The following is a 21,048-nucleotide window of genomic DNA, read 5'->3' as shown; positions in this document are numbered from 1 at the left end:
GTTGTTTTCATTTTTTGCACGTATCAGCACATACCCTCAGAGACACAGACACAGTGGCCCATGCTGAGCCACAAACCACATGTAAAGTACAATCCAATATATATTTACTAAGAAATACGTCTCACTGCATGCAATGAGGTTTACCTCCTAAGTCTATGTGCATAGCAGAGAAGTGTTGAAAAGCCACAATGTTTAGAAAAAGGAGGTGGGGTTAGCAGTTACGCTTGGAGAGGGGTACTTTGACGAGGGTTGGCCTAAATAAAATTTTGCTTGTAGTGATGGGCACTGATTGTGACATACTAAAAGCAGCTGTGTCCTTTTCGGTAATGATGTAAAATTATTTAACACCACCGACAATGCTGCTGCCCTACAAAACAACCTTAACCATGTGTCAGAATGGTCGCGCATTTGGCAACTCCAAATCTCAACTAATAAATGCTCTGTTCTACACACTGGCAATAAAAATCAGAACATCAAATACAACTTGGGTGGAAACGACCTCGTAGGCGACCCTCCTCCGTCAAGGACCTAGGAGTACTCATTTCAAATGATCTAAGCCCCAGAGCTCACTGTAACAGCATTGCCAAAAAGGCATTAAGAATTGTTAACCTAATTTTGCAAAGCTTCTTCTCCGGTAACATTGTATTGCTAACTAGGGCATACAAAACCTTTGCCAGACCAATTCTTGAATACAGCCTGGAATCCACACTGTATATCGGACATTAATATGATTGAGCGGGTCCAGAGGTATTTTACGAGAAGAGTACTCCACTCCTCTACTCACAATAGACTCTCTTATGCCACCAGGCTTGAAATTTTGGACTTGGACAATCTGGAACTGTGCATAGTACACAAAATTGTCTGCTACAACGTCTTACCTGTCAACGACTTCTTCAGTTTCAACCTCAATAATACACGGGCAAACAATTGATACAAACTCAAGGTAAACCACTCCAAACTCGATTGCAGAAAATACGACTTCAACAACAGAATGGCCAGTGCCTGGAATGCTCTACCCAATTCCATTGTTACATCCTCAAAGCCTCACAGCTTCAACCTTAAACTGTCTACCGTGGACCTCACCCCATTCCTAAGAAGGGGGAGTGCATAAGCGCACTAGCGTGCCTACCGTCCCTGTCCTACTGTCCCCATTTATTTGTATTCATTTCCTTCGTTCATGTCCATGTTCATATTTATGCCTGCTATCTTGTACATGTTTGACAAACTAATAAATAAATAAAATAAAAACTCACAATATAGGCCTGGCTACCTGCTTATCTCATTGCTGTCAGTAAGATTCAATCACAAACTCTTAAAAGGGCAAATATAAAGGACTGGAACCTGATCATATTGTTCCTGGGTGACAAATCCAGATCCTTCGATATCCACATCCTGAAATCTCTGTAATGTTTCAAGCAGTTCTGTTACAGAGGGAATAGGCCAAGGCTGGGAAGCTGCATGTAAGAATCTGCGCCAGTCCACTGTGTCCAAATTCACAAGTAGGAATAATGATAGGCTCTGCAACTGTAACATAGAATTGCAAGCACAGAGATGAATGCATGATCCCATACAGTAAAAAGATTAGGAATGGACGATGTAGGACAGGATATTGTTCCTGGACTTCAACTTTTTAAATTCCCAGCAAGCCATGGAGGTTGAGAAGCATGGAACTCAAAGCCAATATATATACTGAAGCCCTTTGGGTAGGAGTTAGATAGAGAAATAATTGGACAGACATGTAGAGGACTTCACTGATAGGAACAGCAAGGTAATTATGATAATTCATCAGCAGAAAACTGTCATTTAGTACAAGTGCTTTCAAGGCTTTCCTAATTGGCAAGCAGAGGAAGCAAAAACAACAGATTTCAATTAGGTAAGTATATTTCATACTTGAGAGCCATTAGTATCAGCAGTCAAGACTGAATTGAATATCTCTACCTCACCCTAATTGTTTTAATGTTATTTTAGATTAATATACAGAGTCTTGAAAACTGTAAAGAGTTTTCCAGCCTCACTGAGTTACACCGAGATAATTAAAGTGAACTCTCTTTTAAATGCTTCCCCCCACCTCATCTCTCAGCAACTGGACTGAGGTATCTTTTCTGAGATAAATACTCCTCTGACTTGCCTGCAGCTTCCCATAATTTCTCCCTGTCATCCACAATACCCAATAAAAACAAGTCATGTTTCTTTTCCCCAAAGGAACATTCTGCTTCATTCCTTTTTAAATGTAAGATGACTGGGCTTTCTCTCTTTACAGAATAATAGTTACGGCAGAGTTTCTTAACATGGCAACTCTAAGATGTATGGACTTCAACTCCCAGAGATCTCCAGCCTGTAGGGGTGTACTTCTTGTCCCAGAATTTCCCAGCAAGCAAGTCCAAACTTTTAAAGTTGCCAAATTGAGAAGTGCTGACTTAGGGTTAGCTGGCACTCAGGTGACCTATAAACTCCATGGTCACTCTCAACATGGAAGCTCACTCGATAACTTTGGGCTGGTCATTTTTCTTCAGTCCAATTGATCTTATAGGATAATTGTGGGGAACACTAGTAGAAGAACAAAAAGCAGGATATAATTCTATCAAATCAATAAGTAACGCACACAAATATGAAAGCAATCCCCATGTTAGATTTCACTTGGTCTTGAAGGCAGGGATGGGTTGTCCACAATATGAAACAAATCCAAGAAGTTGCCTTCCAGAAATATTCAAAATGATTTAACTGATTAGCACCTTTCATACACATAGGTAAACAAGCTCCCTTTATAAATTGCTAGTAACCTCTCCATCCAAGCAATATGTCCTATCCTTCTAAAACTGTCAATCCCTAGATTTTGTAATTCAACCACTTAGCAATATATTCAAGTCAAAACTAAAGCAACATCAGATACACTAGGGGTGTCCATAGGGATGGTCAAGCTGGCAGTCATAACTCTATAATTATGGTCTACATATTGACTTTTTAGACTTTTCCCTCACAAGTGCCCTGATGGATACTTACATCATACATGGAGAGATGTAGCCAGGCATCAGGAAGTGTATTGGACCCAAGATTCAGAGTGATCAAATCATACAAAATATCTGTGAATGTTTTACTTGGTATTAAACCTAGGCAAATAAGAAAAAAGAGGAGAAATGGGTCAAAGTGGAATTAAATAAAAAAAATTTAAAAATCAATTACATTTCACTGCCTAATAGGTACATGGCATATTTCCCTGTCTTTCTTTCCTAATTATACTATATATACAAAGACTGCAATTTATACGTAATTGTACAATGATGTAGATTTCAATTTCTTTACACTATGTAAACAAAGCTGTGGGTTACTATCAATCATGTATGATCCAAGACAAAACAAGAGGAGTATCCTGCTCCTTCTTTATTCAGAACAGTGGCTGATAAAAGTCTATTCCCCTAATAAACAACTGGAACATAACTGGTTTCCAAATTGGAGTTGAAAAAAGAACATTTAGCACATCATCAGTACTAAATGTGGGGTTTGCACTGCCTTCACTAGCACTGATTTTGTACCTAGTTGAGTAGTGAAATGTCTGTAAGTAAGCAACCAAGCTCAGAAAGCATCAAGGACCACACAATTCAATCCTGAGCTAAACATTTTCTCTTTATCATTACTACATGCAAATAATACTTCTGCTACAGCACAGGTTATAAATGGGCTTGAGTGCAATTCAAGGTGCTGGTTATCATTTATAAAGACCTACATTGCATAGAGATTAGATAATTGTCTTGTCTCCTGTAGTGTCTCTCGCATGGCTTGTTTTGGGTTCCATTAAATCATCAATATCACTTAGTGCGAGCCAGGAAGCCTTTTCTGTCACTGCCTCCCCTAGAGATCACCAGCTTCCTTGCCTTCAAGTGAGTCTCCCCCCTTCCCCAAAGATCTTGTTTTTGGCAAGATCTTTTTAACTTTATGAAGCTACTCAAGAGTCATTCTGGGGTTGAATGGCCTAGAAATCTGACAAATAAATGCATTTTATGTTTTATGTTGTTGTTGTCTTCACACAACCATGGGTTACAGCCATTTGTTCAACAACCATTCAATGGTGACGAACAAATGGTATTTAAGACAGGTTCTATACTAACATCAATTATGGCATTATTTTAGCCCCTTCTTGAGAGCATCTTGAAAACAAATGGATTTTGGATTGAATGGAATCCACTCTGTCTTGATCCACCCTCTATTAACAGCAAAGTCCTGATGACAGAAAGCAGTGACAGCTTTCACTAGATCTGAACAGTGGATCCTTAGTTGACTTGCCCAAGGAGATTATTCCCCAAGGCTCCAATTGGGTGAACAAGTTTATCACAAGTCAGTTTGATTGGGAACAGCACAATAGGTGGTATGGAACAATGCAGGAAATCAGCAAAGAAATAGTGATATATAGGCACAAAATGGGATGAAGCTGTTATGATATGTTAGTTCTCTCAACTAATCTAATTCTCAGGTCTGTTATGAGGATAAAGAGGGATCAGGAAAGAGAGAAACCATGTACACTGTCAAGAGCTCTTGAAGGAAAAGTGCGGTGCAGAAAACAGAATTTAGTGGATCCAATCAAAAGTATGCATGGTATTGTTTCAAGAATGTACAGACTCTTCACAAAGACTGAGAAGGTTGGTTACAAACCTTTGATTAGAGAATGTATAGTTACTAAAGCAAAATATGTATCTGAATCAAATTTGTATTCCAAAGAGAATCCTTTGGTGGAAGAGCACAGGAAGCAGAGCTCCAAGGAGATCCATGCTAGTTATGATGCAAATTTATATTCGTTTTATTTTTGTTTTTACTTTACATTTGCATACTTTACATTGCCTTTTCACTTGCAAATGACTCTGATTCTTATCCCAACCAGGGAAAGAATTTCTCCTTCTGCAAATTTTAAGCGCAACAAACTTACATGTCATGCCTAATTACCAAGCTCTCTTTCCATGAGCCAATTAGTTAACTATGCATGCACTTGATGGTTGCAAGGTTCTATTTCTACGGTTGCAATTGCAAAATTTGAAAGCATAAAGAAAGTAGAAGTTATGCAAATACTGTGGTACCTTCTGAAGTCAGGTGGATTTAAGCTTTTATCCAGGGAGCACAAGACATATCCATGGTTTGTAAGGGAGAGAGACAGAGAAATAGCTTCCTCAAGTTTTTATTACAAACATAATTCCTTCTGCATTGGACTTCTTGAGCTTTCTTAATTATCTGCTGTATTACATTTCTTTTTTTCGTTTTATTATTTTGCGTTGATTTTAAAAAGTGTTGAGAACCGCTTGCAATCAAAACATTGCTTTCTTCCTTTTATAAAAAAGCTGCTCCCTCTTAGCGCCAACACCCATTCAAACAGTTCAAATCCATGTAGAGCATTCAAATAAATTAACAAACTGGCTAAGAAAAAATAATTCTTTCATTTTGGGAGATCAAGATATCAAGCTTATGATGCAAAGTGTAAAGGACATTAATATGCTCTGGGTGGAACTTACATTGCAAGACATTTCATTTCCAGAAGAAAGAAAAGTAGTAAGAATAGTAATAATTATTTCTCTATTTCAGCCATGACACAAATATATAGTTGGAATGCAGAATAGCATGCATTTCAAAGAAATTTATTTCCATTCTTCAGTATCTTGTTAGAGGCAAAATGTTTGGAAATTCCTATCGTGCATTTTTGTATTTTACACCACCATATTTGAAAATAGTATTTCTAACAATATTGGATTTTACTTCCTATCATCCTTGATAAGTTACAGCATATTTTAACCCTCCTCTACAGAAAGATCTTGGCCATATCTAACTTTTCAATATGAAACCTATTCAACTTTTCTAAAGACATCTGTTCCAAAGTTATATTTATTTCATTTCTCTAAAATCTATATGCATGTTTTAATTTCATAAAAAAAATTATACTCAAGTGCTGAAATATCTTATACTAAATGGTTAAAAAGTGTTGATAGACAATAGAATAAAATTATTAACAGAGATGTCCATAGACCCACATCAGTTTTATTCTAATATTTCTGAAGGCTATTTTATTTCTAGTTGTTTTACAAAGGCTTAAAACTTCATTTGAGTAAGCAATTATTTTCAAAAAATCTCCAGTTATGGAGTAGAAATATTTTATAAAGTCTTTAACTGTTACATGTACTTTTCCCTGGAAGGTCCTTACCTTAACAAACACACATTTCTTTTCCTATTCAAATCTCTTTAAATTGTTATGCATGAGATATTTTCTGTATACTGTAGATGTATGTATATTTCTCTCTCTCTAGATGTGGATGGATGGTTTGTTTTTATAATTAATTAAAAGTTGTGATTTTATATGATGAAAAATATGTAATTTGTAGGTGGAAGCTTCAAGCATTCCATTCCCACAGCTGAAACTATTGGGTCTTAAGAATCATGGAAAAAAAAACACAATATGATGGTGATGGAGGCAGGCACAAAATTGAGGTGGGAAGTGAGAGAGGCAGGATTTCTCTTATACTGCCAGTAAAAATATCAACAATATATGTAGTAATCAACAATTTGATGCAAATTTATGATTCCCCAAATTATCACAAAGTCCCCTTCATTAATCTAAAAATAGAGACGCTCCCATAGTGGTCTCACATAGTTTTGATTACAACCTTATAACTAATTTAATTCTAGAACTGGTTTACTTATTTTTTTGAAAAAAATAACTAAATAAAGAAAATCTAAAATGATCCAATGAACCTGCGAAGGTTGGGTTCTTGCCGGCCTCCCCAGGTAAACTAGACAAGAAGTACAACTAGCTGAGCTAATTTTACTTTGTTGTAAGGCTACATTGACAGAATCTTGCAAGTCTGAAGGTATAAGGTCCTGCTGCCATTTTTAACCACTTGATCAATCGGCAGATCCCTTCCAAGTTTCTTCCTCTGGATTGTCAGTCTCTTGTCTGATCATTTCCTAGGTATCTCTTCCCCTCCCCCTTTAATGTCATTCTGACATATCTTTGTAGTTCTGTTAGAAAGTGGCGTGTCTCATGAAGTGGAAAAGTCAAAGCTGCTACTAAAGCATTCAACAAACATATTTTGTGTCTGAGTTGCAAAAGTTAGAAAATACATTAAGCCCTACACAATGGCCTTTGCATCTCCTCTAATTATACAGCTGCACACTTTGCTTTTCATTGGAGTGTGGATTTCTTTGGGAGGAGAAAGGAGATAATGATTACTAAACAGTTATTTGTTGAAACAATGCCTTTGCATGAAATTGAGACAGAAATAATGTTGCACATCTAGTCGCTTCCAAACGAACTTTCCCTTTCCCATTCGGAATCAGATGAAGAATCAGAATTCTCACAAGGAGATAATCCAACTGGGATCCCACTGGGATCCTCCTGATTAGCTTGTAGCTTTCTGTTCCTTTGCCAAGAAACATTCCACAACTGAACAGCTTTCTGGGGATCAAATTTTTTGATCTCAGGTGAATTCAGCTGAATGACCATGAGATCCGTCATGCTTTCAAACATGAGTTTTGAACGCAGCCTCATCATTGTCAGTTTCATTTGACCAAAGCCTCGTGCTGCTTCACTGGAACTTGCTGGCAGTGTCAAGAGAAGATCAATAAGGGCCAAAATGTTTGGATATTTATGAAAAAAATCTCTGTTTACCAAATCCCATGTTAAGCTTCGGATGTTTTCATATCTAGAAAAGATAATGTTTATTACTAAACATGTTCCTTTTGCTAGTGTAGCAATAAAACAAACTTGGATTTAAAACAGCATGCTTGTTACCTATTATATAGCTCTGCTTTTAGCATATTCCATTCCGTTTCAATTTCATCCACTTTCACTTTGGCCCATTCTAGGACAGGCTCATAATGCTGAATCAGTAGAGATATTTCCGTCTCACCAAATTCTATAAGAACAGTCATATTAATTAAAGCAGTCCACATCTTTCAAAAAGGAATCATTTATTAGCCACTGCAGGATGCTTTGTGTACCTTGTTTGAATTTGTCTGGCCATAGTTTAAAGCTTCCAATGGCGCTTGCCATCAAAACATCTTCACTAGCATCACAAAAACAATCTCGCAGCTGGTTCAAGAGACTGCTTAATAATTCTAATCGGGTTGCTGAAATATTTCCATCTCCCACAAGAGGGTAGCCATGAAAATATGTGATTGTCTCTACCAGACGTTCTCGTGGCCCTGATCTGAGGGGAGAAACATGATATTTAAGCAATTAAACTCTCTCTTTTTCAATTCAGACACGCTTAAATATATGCAATAATTGTTAATATCCAACCTTTTTTGATACATTTCGAGTATTTCCAATGTTGACTGAATCGTAGCAAACACGTCTGCAATGGAAGTGTTTGGATTGTGGGCAACACGAGACAGAATGTTGAGGACATTAATGACATCTAATAAGAAGTGAGAAAATTTAACTATGTCTGTTTTTAGAAGAAACTTCAAGAGCTCTTTGGCTTTCTGTTGATTTGAGGAGTCTGATTCTTCTCCCACCTGGAACTCAACATGAAAAACAAGGTGTTAAAACACTGACAGAAAACTTCTAGTTTTTCAGTTGTTATTCAAATCCTATAGTTTCAAAAAGCATTTACCTTACTCAGGTGTAGAATAATTGCTGGGTAACCTTTCAGAAGGATCTGAAGAGCTGTCTGTAAGCGAAGAAACCATTGAGAGCCACCAATTCGAGAAGGAACCACTGGTGTCATTTTATGGGCATCACAAATTAGCTTAAAGTTGTTCTTATTCATTGGAGAGTTGTGATAAAAATAGTACAAGTTTTTTAATACATCCATAAGTATATTGAATAGTGGAGTGTTCTTCAGTGCCATCTTGTAGGCCATTTCAAGACGGTGAACAAGACAATGAATGCTTTGAATACATGGCTGGATGTCCTTCAATAGTTTAGCTACTCCATTTTCTCCTACCATAACATCTCTACCATCACTGCCAAAGCCAACCAGTTTTTTTGCCCAGTCATGGGTTGGCAAATTGACTTTCAGATTGGTTTGTAGAGTTTTTAAAATGGCATTTTTCACTGTCAAAGCATCATACATGTCCATGGACTGAATTCCAACAATCTGGCAGTGGATTTTCCCTTGATGTGCAAACTGTATATATACAAGGGCTGCTTCTGTTGTTCTACTGTCCGTAATACCATCGCTAATAAGGGAGAAGAACTTGCATTTTTCTAATTTCTCTTTCAAGGCTCTTCTTTCCACTTCAGCGATAAAATGAATAAAGATTCTTGCTGCTTTGTCATTTCTGAAAATGGAACCAATGTCCACCCCCTTCGTATCATCCAGTTTACTTATCCAGTCCAGGTCTGTGAAGGGGCGTCCAGTTTTGGCAATGGCATGGCATGTTCTAAAGAGGTTTTCGATTTTCCCCAAGGTTGTTTTACTTACGTTCTTTAACATATGCTGAGTGGTATCTGAGTCTGCGGTAGAACTACTAGCTGTTTCCATACAGGAAGCCCATGCATGAGCTTCACTGTTATGATGGTCATCAACTAATTCAAGAATAAAATCATCAGTCCCAGAGCAAAAATTGTGTGTCTTCTCCCCTAAGTCTACATTATGTTTCCGACACAGAGCACAGTACATAATGCCTTTGTCACTGTCATATTTTAACCACGAGTATTTCAACAGCCAGATGTTTGGAAACTGGTGTCTCTTCTTTGAAGAGCTTTGTTTGCCTGGAGTTACATTCTTGCTTTTAAGTTGCTTCAGGGCTGCTATGGCTATAAATATTTCATAATGTTTATGATAACAACATTATAGTGTTTTAATACAATTTCAATACAACTATTATTTTGAGCTACAATTATTAATTATTCCAAACTACAGAAGTTCAACTACTGTATTTGTTACAAAACAATAAATGTGAGGCATCTGAAAAATTCCTTTTTTTTTCTTCCATAAGCCAAATTTAGTGCAAAGATATATGCTAAATTCTGCTAAATATGCTAGATGTGAAGCTGAAATCTTGTCTTCCCACAAAATTATGCAAAATATAAAATGTTCATCTTTAATCTTTTTAGAAATTAATACCGCGTTTCCCTCAAAATAAGACCGGGTCTTATATTAATTTTTGCTCCAAAAGACGCATTATGGCTTATTTTCCGGTTAGGTCTTATTTTGGGGGAAATACAGTACTAAATGCCTCTGTCTGCTGAGGATCTTAACTGGGGCTTATTTTGGGGGTAGGGCTTATATTACGAGCATCCTGAAAAATCATGCTAGGCCTTATTTTCCAGTTGGGCCTTATTTTTGGAGAAACAGGTTATAAACTGAAACAATATTCAGCAGAATTGTTGACTGTTTAGATTTCAGCAGTTTTGACTGACAAGTTTTTATTCCTTATTTACAATCATAAGAGTTCAAAATTATTTCTTTCTTGTATTTTAAGAAGAGGCTGTTGGGGACAAATCCAAACCGACATAACACATTGTGTTATCTGAAGCTTCCATTAAATCTTAGGAGTGTTTCCTACAGTTAGGAAGCAACTCATAAGTATGCTTAGTTGAACCAACACATATTATGCCAGGATTTTTAAATATGGTATAGTGAATAAGGTATAATGTTACAAGGTTCATAATAGTTATATGAACAGTTATGTGTCTACTAACAGAGAAGAAATATATACAGCAAAAACTTATATACTCCTGAAACACATTGTCAGCAAATATATAAAATACTTCAAGTAAGAAATGTTAATAGAAACCTTGTTTTTAATTCAGATATTATAGGAGAATAACCTGTTTCTAATGAAGCTATCACAGAAGAAAATTATGTACTGCCAGTTGAATTTAAATACAGGTTATCTGCAGAAACATCCTCCTTTCATCCAAATGAAAAACGCACCATTGCAATGCAAGCATATAAAAATGGGGCAGGGATTCTATCATAATGTAGAAAACTGCTTTCATCAGTCTGCTCCCTCCCTGGATATTGTTATCCAAACAATATCTAGCAACATATAATACTTTTCATCACATGAGATGAATGTGTCAAGTTTAACTCACAATGTTATTTTTATAACCTTAATTTTGTCCTTTCTTATTTTTATATTGATTCTTTAAAAGTACACGTGAAAATGCAACCATTTTCTATGTACTGTTTCCTAATCATACATTTATATATTCATTTGCAGGGCAGGCATTGTAACCGATTTCATACTATTCAGAAAAGTTCAGAAAATTGTGTTACTGTTCAAGTATCTGTTTAGGAATTTCAACCAGGTATGCTTATCTAAAATAACGACGTTAAAAAACACTGCACCAATAAATTTCATTTCCATCCCTGGAAAGAATACATTTATAAGGAGGAATAATCAGGTTTACAGGTAGTCCTTGCTTAGCAACAATTGGGACTGGCAACTCTGTCTCAATGTGCCGTGGTCACGAAATGAAAAAATCACATCCTTGTTTTGGGTTTATGACATCACTTCCATTCGGTTGTTATACAAATCACTGTGACTGTTAAACAAAACATCATATGACAATTTACTACCCGTATATCCCTGAAAATAAGACCCTGTTTTATATGTTTTTTGCCACCAAAAAAGGCACCAGGTCTTATTTTCGAGAGGGGGATGTTGTCCACTGACACATCTCATTTGTGCGCATTGCCCTGGCCCAGTGGTGAAATCCAAATTTTTTTACTACCAGTTCTGTGGGTGTGGCTTGGTGGGCATGGCTTGGTGGGCATGGCAGGGGAAGGATACTGCAAAATCTCCATTCCCACCCCACTCTGGGGCCAGCCAGAGGTGGTATTTGCCGGTTCTCCGAACTATTCAAAATTTCCACTGCCCATTCTCCAGAACCTGTCAGAACCTGCTGGATTTCACCCCTGCCCCAGCCTCTTTTTTCGCTATCAGAGGCCTTTAGGAATTTCTTCATCCAGCAAGGCTTTTGTGAAGACCTCTGCTGTCGATAACAGAACTCTGGATCGATCTGGAGCTCTGTTACTGGCTACAGAGGCTTTCAGGAAAGCCAGTTGCAGCAGAAGAAATGGGACGAGGTGTGCAAGGTCTGGCTGCAACTATCCAAAGGTAAATAGTAGGGCAGCTCCACCCCCCACATCCCCACCCTAGCTTAATTTTTACCTGTACACCCTGGAGTGGGTGGGGTCTTAATTAGGGCTTATTTTGGGGGTAGGGCTTATATTGGGCGCACGTATAAAAATCAAGCTAGGACTTACTGTCTGAGTAAGTCGTATTTTTGGGGAAACACGTTTTTTTATTTCTATGTTCTCCATTAACTCTGCTTGCCACAAGCCAATTGAGAAGCATGCAAGTGGTGATCATGTGATTGCAGGAGGCTGTGATAGCTGTAATTGCACTTTGTTGCAAAGTGCCTGAATAGCAATTACATGACCATGGGATATGGTCATAAACGGGAGGGAGGCGATCATAAATGTGAGGGTTAGCTACAAAACTATTTTTCTTAACACTATTGTAACATCAAATGGTTGCTAAATGAGATAGTCAATAAGCAAGGACCGCCTATATAGGTTTTCACCTATTGTAGGAATGGATATTAGAAATGAGCTATGATCGCATGGACTTCATGAAAACCTTTTCTTTTTTATTATCTAGTATACATTTGTGCGTTTGTATAATTTTTTTTTTAGAAAAATGCCTGCTATTTACAATAATTTAGCAAATATATTATAACTTTTATAAGCAATTCTTTAAAATCTTTTTAGAATCTTGAATTAAACAGGTCCTTTATTTTGAAGAAAATGTATGGATTGTCAGGACGGAATGATACTGGATGATATGATATGGTTAAATATTAAGACAGTAGAAATATTAAGAGAGTAGAAGACAGTACATTTGAAGAGTCTAAACAGAGACATTTGGATGTACATGAAAAAGGATGGGTGTATCTATAACTTGAATTTAAAAAAGACAGCTAAGTCAAAATAACATTTTATTGAGGGATTTATATGTTAAAAATGTATTGAGGAACAACATCAGGAAAGTGCAGTGAAGAAAAGTAGATTTGCACTGTTAATGTGTAAAGTGATCTAAAGGTTTAATTTTAAACAACTAATCTGCATTTTGTCCTGTTCTTAACCTTTGTAGAAATATCCTTATATATTATGGACACACATATAATATTTCAATCACTTTAAATCTTGAATAGTCATTAATATGCTATGATAAATATATGGAAAAAGTATTTTCTTACCTTTAGGTGCCACCTGTAGAAACTGCTTATGAAGAGTACTAAGCTGTGAAATAGTGAGTGTACTGTTTGTAGCAGTCTCCACAGATGGGGGACGAGCTGGACGAGGAGGATCTTCAAATACTTTTATATCACCATTAACATAGAAATCTATTCCTTCCAGGACTAATTCAAACTGAATTCTGGATGAAGTTTCAATACGATTCCGGGCAACTCCAATTAATTTATCCACACTGTAACAATACATATGCTTGAAAATGAAAAACATGGCAAAACCTAAAATTAATAGTTTTATTGACAATTAATGTTTTTCTACAGGCTTTGTCCCTAGAAAAATCAGTCTGATTCTTCAATTCCAGGCATGCTATTAAAATATCTAATATGCTCTCTAGAACATGTGAAACCAACAGCTATTGAAATGCCTCTCTTGCTGAATCTCCCAAATTTCATTATGTCATTTGAATAACTTGCCTCCAGAAGTTGTGAATGCTCCAACACTGGAAGTTTTTAAGAAGAGATTGGACAACCATTTGTCTGAAATGGTCTAAACAGGGGGTTGGATTAAAAGACCTCCAAGGTCTCTTCCAACTCTGGTATTCTATTCTATTCTATTCTATTCTATTCTATTCTATTCTATTCTATTCTATTCTATTCTATTCTATTCTATTCTATTCTATTCTATTCTATTCTATTCTACTCTACTCTACTCTACTCTACTCTACTCTACTCTACTCTCTACTCTACTCTACATTTAGCTTCCTCTGAAATTGGAGTGAATTTTTTTACTATGTTTGAAAAACTTTTGTAGCGATGTATTCATTTTACTGAGAAAGATCCAATGGGAATGACACAAAGTCCTGATATCTTCACATTTCCAGATACATTATGGATAGAAAATGTTTGGGATTGCCCACCTTAATAATTCTCTCCAGATTGCATTTCAGCCTATGGATTAGCATACATGAAACTAGTTTTTCAGATATGCCAAAATGTAAGAGAAGCGGAGAGACCAAAAGCTTGTCTTCATTTCGTTTTGTTGGGGTTTCACACAGAAAGAATAAATAAAAAGTGATGTTTCCTGCCATTTATGGAAAGCTTAATGAATCAAAGTAAACAATTTCATGGCTCATTCAAAAAACTATTCACAGCTGTTCAGAAAGAAAAAAAAGTATATGTTACATTTCTCTCAATAAATGCTACTTTTTAAACTATAATTCATGCAACCAGTATTTAACTACATATACACACCCAAGATGTAAACTATTACTCACAATTTGCTCTTCAGAATTATAGAAACACAACTGTAGTTTATCTGTATTACAGATAATGCAGATTTTTACCTCATTTCCTCTATTGTAACATAATATTATTCCTTTACTAACAATTTATTACCTAGACATTTCAGCCAGAAATCTTTCTCCAAGCCATTTTTCCATATTCCTGTATGTTTCTTCTGCCTTTGATTGTAGATCCTCCAGGAAAGCTAATCCTTTAACTTTTAACAGCTCAAGACGAGATTTTGCAGCTTCCGCTATTTTAAAAATGGCTTGTAGTTAGCATAAATCCAAACACACTCATCATTTCTGAAGGTCTAGTATTCATTAGATTAAGCATTATGTAGGAAACAGAGCAATTAATTCTGTATACAGGTAGTCCTCGACTTACAACAGTTCACTTAGTGATTGTTTGAAGTTACAACAGCATGAAAAAAGTGACTTATGACTGTTACAACCATTGCAGCATCCCCTGCTCATGTGATCAAAACTCAGATAATTGGCAACTGACTCATATTTATGACGGTAGCAGTGTCCTGGGGTCATGCGTTCACCTTTTGTGAACTTCTGACAAGCAAAGACAATGGGGAAGCCAGATTCACTTCACAACTATGTTACTAACTGAAGAACTGCAGTGATTCACTTAGCAACCATGGCAAGAAAGTCTTAAAATGGGGGAAAATTCACTTAATAAATGTCTTGATTAGCAACAGAAATTTTGGGCTCAATTGAGGACTACCTGTATCTGCACAGTTGGATTGCTGCATAAAAGGCTCTTGTAATGATGTGTATACTTAGAACATGGCTTGGTAATGGATTAAGTTAATAAATCACCCATCTCCTTCCACTAATGAGCGTATGACTGTAACTTAGTTGCTTGTATCCTTACGATTTATATTAACCGTTTCCTAATATGATTTGATTGCTTATTTGTACCCTATGACTATCATTGTGTTGTACCTTATGATTCTTGACAAACATATCTTTTCTTTTATGTACAATGACGGCATATGCACCAAGACAAATTCCTTGTGTGTTCAATCACACTTGGCCAATAAAATTCTATTCTATTCTATTCTAAACTGAGTTTCACGGTATGAAACTATGTTTTGAACTAATCATGGTTTATGAGTATATCACAGATAATTTTTTTCTGCTACACCAGTCTTTTGGCTGCAAAATAACGTTCCTCAGTGTTTTTGGTGCAGGATTCAATCTAGCAAAGAACAATTTGGCCTTATTCTATTTCTGTTCTTAGAGAATTAAAGTAATAAACAAAAGCGAAGTTCACAAATATGGTAAGCCTAATACATGAGTAATTGTGGTTATTCAACGAACTATGGATAAACCAAACCACGTTAACCAACACCTGAACCTAAAAAAAGGTTAAGCAGAACATCTACAACAAGTTCAAGCAAACATAGTTAACATCCAAAACAAGAAGGGCGGTATACAAATTAAATTAATAATAATAATAATAATAAAAATGTCTACGGAGATTCTCAATCATCCACGTTATGGTTTTTCCAAAAATGCTGTTCAAAACGTAACTGGATTTTCTTGGTTTTTTTCCTTGAAAACATTTTGCTTCTCATCCAAGAACTGAAGCAGCTTCTTAGATGAGAAGGGAAAAGTTTTCAAGGGAAAAAGCCCCAAGAAAGTCCAGTTGCCTTTCGAACAGCACCTTTGCAACATCCAAAACAAATGTTTGGGTTTTATTTAATTTTCTCAGCCCTAAACGGGTAGATATTTAACTCTTTTGTTTGCAGAAATGATACCTTCATGCTCCAGTGCAGCAAAATATTCCTGTTTCATTTTAAGCTTCAATTCTTGCTTCTTTAATTCTTCTGGGGATAAAGGAGTAGCTATTACTTCAGTCGTAGATGGACTATGTGTACCTGGAGGAAAAAATAATATTGTAAAAAAAAAAACTGAAGGTAAAAATGTTTGAAAAGCTATTATCTTTGTATTAACAGACAGCTAATAAAGTAATCTAGTTTTTCTCAAACTGTGTGATGCTTTGTTCCCCCCATGAATACGGGTAGTCCTCAATTTATGACAATTGAGCCCAACATTTATGTTGCTAAGTGAGACACAGTTGTTAAGTGAATTTTGCCCCCTTTTACAAGCTTTCTTGCCACAGTTGTTAAGTGAATCACTGCAGTTGTTATGTTAGTAAGGGATGTGAAGTGAATCTGGCTTCCCTGTTGACTTTGCTTGTCTGAAGGTCACAAAAGATGATCACATGACCCTGGGACACTGCAACTGTCATAAATATGAGTCTGTTGCCACACATCCGAATTTTGATCACATGACCATGGGAACGTGGAAAAAAAACTGTGGAAAACAGCCATAAGTCACTTTTTCCAGCTCTATGGTAACTTCAAACTTGTAACACCCTGCTCTGTAGTGATTGTCCAATTTCGTGTACTTAAACCTTTCTGGCATTTTCCTGGGGGTATTTATTATGTTAGGTTCTGGCACTGAGTCTATGGATCATCTCTATGTGTTTGTGCTCAACCACAAAATATTGTGCTCAACCACAAAATATTAGGAGCATTGCAAGTGAATGGTGCCTCAAGACCAGAAAGGGGAAACAAGATTAGGCAAGAGGGCCCTGAACCTGGCCAGGTCATCTTGGATAGCATTTAGCCAAGCTGTGCACAAGTTTCAAAAGGCCAGGCCACCTTCTGAAACTTGTGCACAGCCCAGCTCAGTATCAACAGCTCTGTGAAGCTCATTCCCATCTGAGCAGAGCAGGAATGAGTGCAGTCCTTCTCAAATTTGCTTGTTACCCTTTGAGAACCTCTGACAGTTCCAAAGAAAAAGGAGTTTCAGTCCAATATTTATAAAGCACAAACCGTTTTAAAAGTCTGAGCTTTGTTCATTTATCAAGAGTTGTTTGCCTGGTGTTACCGGAGGAGAAATTTCCTGACAGTGAGAACAATCAACCAGTGGAACAGCTTGTCTTCAAATGTTGAAGGAGCTCCATCACTGGAGGATTTGAAGAAGAGACTGGACAGCCATTTGTCTGAAATGGTCTCCTGCTTGAGCAGGGGGTTAGACTAAAAGACCTCCAAGGTTCCTTTAAACTCTGTTGTTCTATGAGTTAGATCTGCAGCAATGAACCCAAATAAAACAACCATCCTCCCTGAAAAGTTTGTGAGCATATATTTGCAACCAGATGTTTTCAGTCTGTGTGTCCTTCCTTCCCAGAGTAAATATTCTACGGGATCCTAGCAAGTTTCAGGACAAAAAAAACCCAACAACACCCTAACCCAAACTCTTTCTGAGTTTTGGGGAAAAGGAGGAAACTCCCACCCAAGTTCCATAAAAATATCTTTTGGTGTTGCCTCAACTAGACCAGGGGTCTCTAACCTTGGCAACTTTAAGACTTGTGGACTTCAACTCCCAGAATTGCGAACTCCCAGATCTCTGGGAGTTGAAGTCCACAAGTCGTAAAGTTGCCAAGGTTGGAGACCCCTGAACTAGACTATTCCTTCTCAACCTGGCTCTTCTGAATGTTCCCTGGAAGTACAACCTAGGAATACTGGAGTTTCGTTTCCATTACATCTGGAAGATGCGGAGAAGCTTTAGGATGGCGTGGATGAGATGTGTCTGGTCCTGCTCTGAATAAGACCACAATATGTCACTAAACTTTGTTTACCTTTCTTTTTTCCTTTCTTAGCATCTTTACTGTCCTTGTCTTTACCATCTTTTGCTTCTTTCCCACCTTTTGCTTCCTTTTCGCCTTTTCCTCCTTTCCCTTTCCCTTCCTTGCCACCTTTGCCAGGAATTGTTTGCGAAGATTTGAGGCGCTCTTTTTCCTTCATTTCCTCCAGAAGCCGTTCTTTCTCCTCTTCTGCTTCTTTTGACTGAATTTCAGAACTCACCTGAAATTTTATATACCAACATTTATTAATAGAAATATTAGGAGCATTAAAGTAGAACTGTGGTGAAGATGCTTTTTGAGCAAGGCTACCATTAGTTAAGGGTCCCCCGCACATGTGCTAGTCATTCCCGACTCTAGGGGGCGGTGCTCATTTCTGTTTCTAAGCCGAAGAGCCAGCGCTGTCCAAAGACGTCTCCGTGGTCATGTGGCCGGCATGACTCCACGCCGAAGGCACATGGAGAGCTGCTACCTTCCCACTAAGGTCGTCCCTATTTTTCTACTTGCATTTTTTATGTGCTTTCAAACTTTAGGTTGGCAGAAGCTGGGACAAGAAACGGGAGCTCACCCCCTTACACAGTGCTAGGGATTTGAACCGCTGAACTGCCGACCTTCTGATTGACAAGCTCAGCGTCTTAGCCACTGAGCCACCACATACCTTTAAAGACTATCGTTAAGCCTTGCTTAATGACCACTCACTTAGTGTGTCAAGTTCAAAGCATGATTATGCTGTTGCTGCCATTTTCGCTTCTCAGCTTGCCACAGAACCAGGGGGAGGGAAGCCTAGGTTTGGCATGCCAGTTCCAGGCAACAAGAAGAAATCGTCCCATGGGAACCAAGGTCATCTAACCAGATGGTCGGCAAAGAGTTCAACAGTCTTCCATAACAATATCTAGACATCTAATTGGACAACATGACCTGCACTAAGGGGGGGAGGGGGAGGGAAGAAACTATTATTTAACTATGCGAAAGCCGCGGAAATTAAGTAGAGCTGGTTTTGCTTTCAGTCTGTGCCAAAATGATGTACTCAATAAAGCTTTGCAAAAAGAGATTGGATCATCTCAACAGTGCTTGCTTATCTGGGTTTGTCAGTCAGAATCCTGACATAGCAACTATATGAAGTTATGGCGGACCGCCTAAAAAGAACTGGGGACCTGGTTCCAGAGTTCCATCATCATGCACACATTTTGTTTTTCTCTTCTATCCCCAGACATCTATGACTCATCTCTTTAAATAAAGGCTTTACCTACCATGGAAGATATAGTTGTTGTAATATAATTCCATGTCTCTGTGAGCAGTTTCTCATCTGGGCTGAAATTAAAAATTATACTTTCCGAAAACAGATCGTCCTTGAGCTTAACCGGAATCAATTTGATTCTTTCTCTGTTAACTTCTGGTGAAGGAGATCTGTGAGCAATCGTAGGGATTCTTAGAGAAAGGGGAAAAAAGAGATAAGTAACAGGTTGAGTCTTACTTCCCCAGATGCTCTATTTTTAATGTATTGAATACATTTCTACAAAGTTTTACAGATTTTAATGGAAAATATAACACAAGCTTCAAAAGTGTGGCTGACATTTGGGTTGGCTACACTTGCAGTGGTGCCCAAGAGTGAATCACAAGTTGCAAGTTCTCCCATTGTACATAGGACATTTAGTGTATAAATTAATTTTGGGGTTTTCTTGTTTCTTGTATCACTTTGCTTGGTGAAGAGTTCTTGAAAACTCATTTTCATACTGTTTTATGCTGTTTTAATTCAGTTTAATACCTATTTAAGTGTATTGCCTTTATTTTGTATTTCCCTTCCTCCCCTGCCCACTCCCTGAAATGCCAGGTGTGGCAAATTCCCAGTTATAGGGTATATATGTTAATTAATTAGAGAAAACATAAAATACATGCCTTTCTCTAATTTACATCTCTCATACTTTGCTACCACAGTACCTTTTTCCCACACATATTCTCATGCTGTAAAATGTACATGTGACATATGTAAATAAGGAGTATGATTTGGATCATGAGGTTGTGGCCCTTATTTTTTTATGCTCGTCCCCTTGAGTGCTTTTGCTTTAGCCAAAATGTAATGGGTGGAGTCAGAAGCAAACTAAATTTTATTTCATATCATTTTGCTTTAATAATCTAATTTAATGGAAAGTTAGCTAATATGTTAATGTTAATGATTTTTTTTTGCATTCATGTCAGAAGCACTGAGGTGCTTCCGGGTTGAAATGGTAACATCACCGTTGCCCTGGGGATGTCCAGTTGGGGGCTCCTTTCATGTTCCCAGCAGGAACTAGAGTTAAGGACAACAGCTCAATCCCGTCCCACAGCAGCTCTCGTGTCTCGAATGTGGGCTTGCCAACCTCCTGCCCAGAGTTCCAACCACTTGAGACACCGTGCCCTTATGTTAATAATAAATAATGAGTTAATTACAATTAACTTAATTATTAAACATAAACGTAAGAGCCATGGTGGAGCAGTGGTTAGAATGCAGTATTGCAGGCTAATTCTGCCAACTGCCAGGAGTTCGATTCTGACCGCTCAAGGTTGTCTCAGCCTTCCATCCTTCCAAGGTTGGTAAAATGAGGACCCAGATTGTTGGGGATTGTAAATCGCCCAGAGAGGGCTGTAAAGCACTGTGAAGTGGTATATACATTTAAGTGCTATTGCTATTAATTAGTATTAATATATCTCCAATCACATATTTCACCATTTTCCCTGTCTCACTGAAAATTACAACTTACTAACAATTGTTAGATATTCCCTGCAGCCACTCTTCAAGGAGGCTGCTTTGGGTTTCAGACCACTCCATTCTCATTTAGCTATTTTTGTGTTATTTGACTGGCCCTGGTTTTCTAGGGCCTCATATACAAATGTTTTGACTCAAACACATATACACCTTTTTAAAGCAGATGTTTCAT

General features: G+C 37.4%; 2 protein-coding genes across 7 annotated transcripts in view; both read right to left on the bottom strand.

The window, feature by feature from the left end:
* The window catches only part of SPEF2 (sperm flagellar and cilia associated 2), a 116,379-nt gene that overhangs the window by 21,340 nt on the left and 73,991 nt on the right, over positions 1-21,048 (bottom strand). For all 6 annotated transcript variants that reach the window (XM_087888208.1, XM_087888212.1, XM_087888210.1 and 3 more), the window contains 7 exons: positions 19,384-19,561; positions 18,131-18,356; positions 16,242-16,361; positions 14,582-14,720; positions 13,193-13,422; positions 3,001-3,107; positions 1,342-1,524 (listed from right to left, as the gene is read on the bottom strand). In XM_087888208.1, coding sequence (XP_087744334.1) covers positions 1,342-1,524; positions 3,001-3,107; positions 13,193-13,422; positions 14,582-14,720; positions 16,242-16,361; positions 18,131-18,356; positions 19,384-19,561 — 1,183 coding nt within the window. The remainder of the gene's footprint in view (positions 1-1,341; positions 1,525-3,000; positions 3,108-13,192; positions 13,423-14,581; positions 14,721-16,241; positions 16,362-18,130; positions 18,357-19,383; positions 19,562-21,048) is intronic.
* On the bottom strand, positions 7,219-9,673 carry LOC148115043 (zinc finger protein 862-like). The gene is made up of 5 exons (XM_087888220.1): positions 8,589-9,673; positions 8,273-8,490; positions 7,972-8,180; positions 7,763-7,886; positions 7,219-7,673 (listed from the first exon to the last, which is right to left on the bottom strand). Exons 1-5 carry the CDS (start codon positions 9,597-9,599, stop codon positions 7,265-7,267), a joined length of 1,971 nt encoding a protein of 656 aa, XP_087744346.1. The 5' UTR covers positions 9,600-9,673; the 3' UTR covers positions 7,219-7,264.

This window comes from Pantherophis guttatus, chromosome 2 (genome assembly GCF_059756535.1).
Source record: "Pantherophis guttatus breed Tessera chromosome 2, ASM5975653v1, whole genome shotgun sequence".
In the NCBI taxonomy this organism is placed as follows: domain Eukaryota; kingdom Metazoa; phylum Chordata; class Lepidosauria; order Squamata; family Colubridae; genus Pantherophis; species Pantherophis guttatus.
This window is presented reverse-complemented; position numbering and strand designations above follow the sequence as displayed.

Bases quoted from the DNA above. Each gene is read 5' to 3' on its own strand.
- LOC148115043 (XM_087888220.1), bottom strand. From the start codon at position 9,599: ATGTACTGTGCTCTGTGTCGGAAACATAATGTAGACTTAGGGGAGAAG. The intron at 8,491-8,588 runs GTAAATGCTTTT...GTTGAGTTCCAG, and splicing joins TTATTCTACACCTGAGTAAG to GTGGGAGAAGAATCAGACTC. The intron at 8,181-8,272 runs GTTGGATATTAA...TTCTCCCCTCAG, and splicing joins CTCGAAATGTATCAAAAAAG to ATCAGGGCCACGAGAACGTC.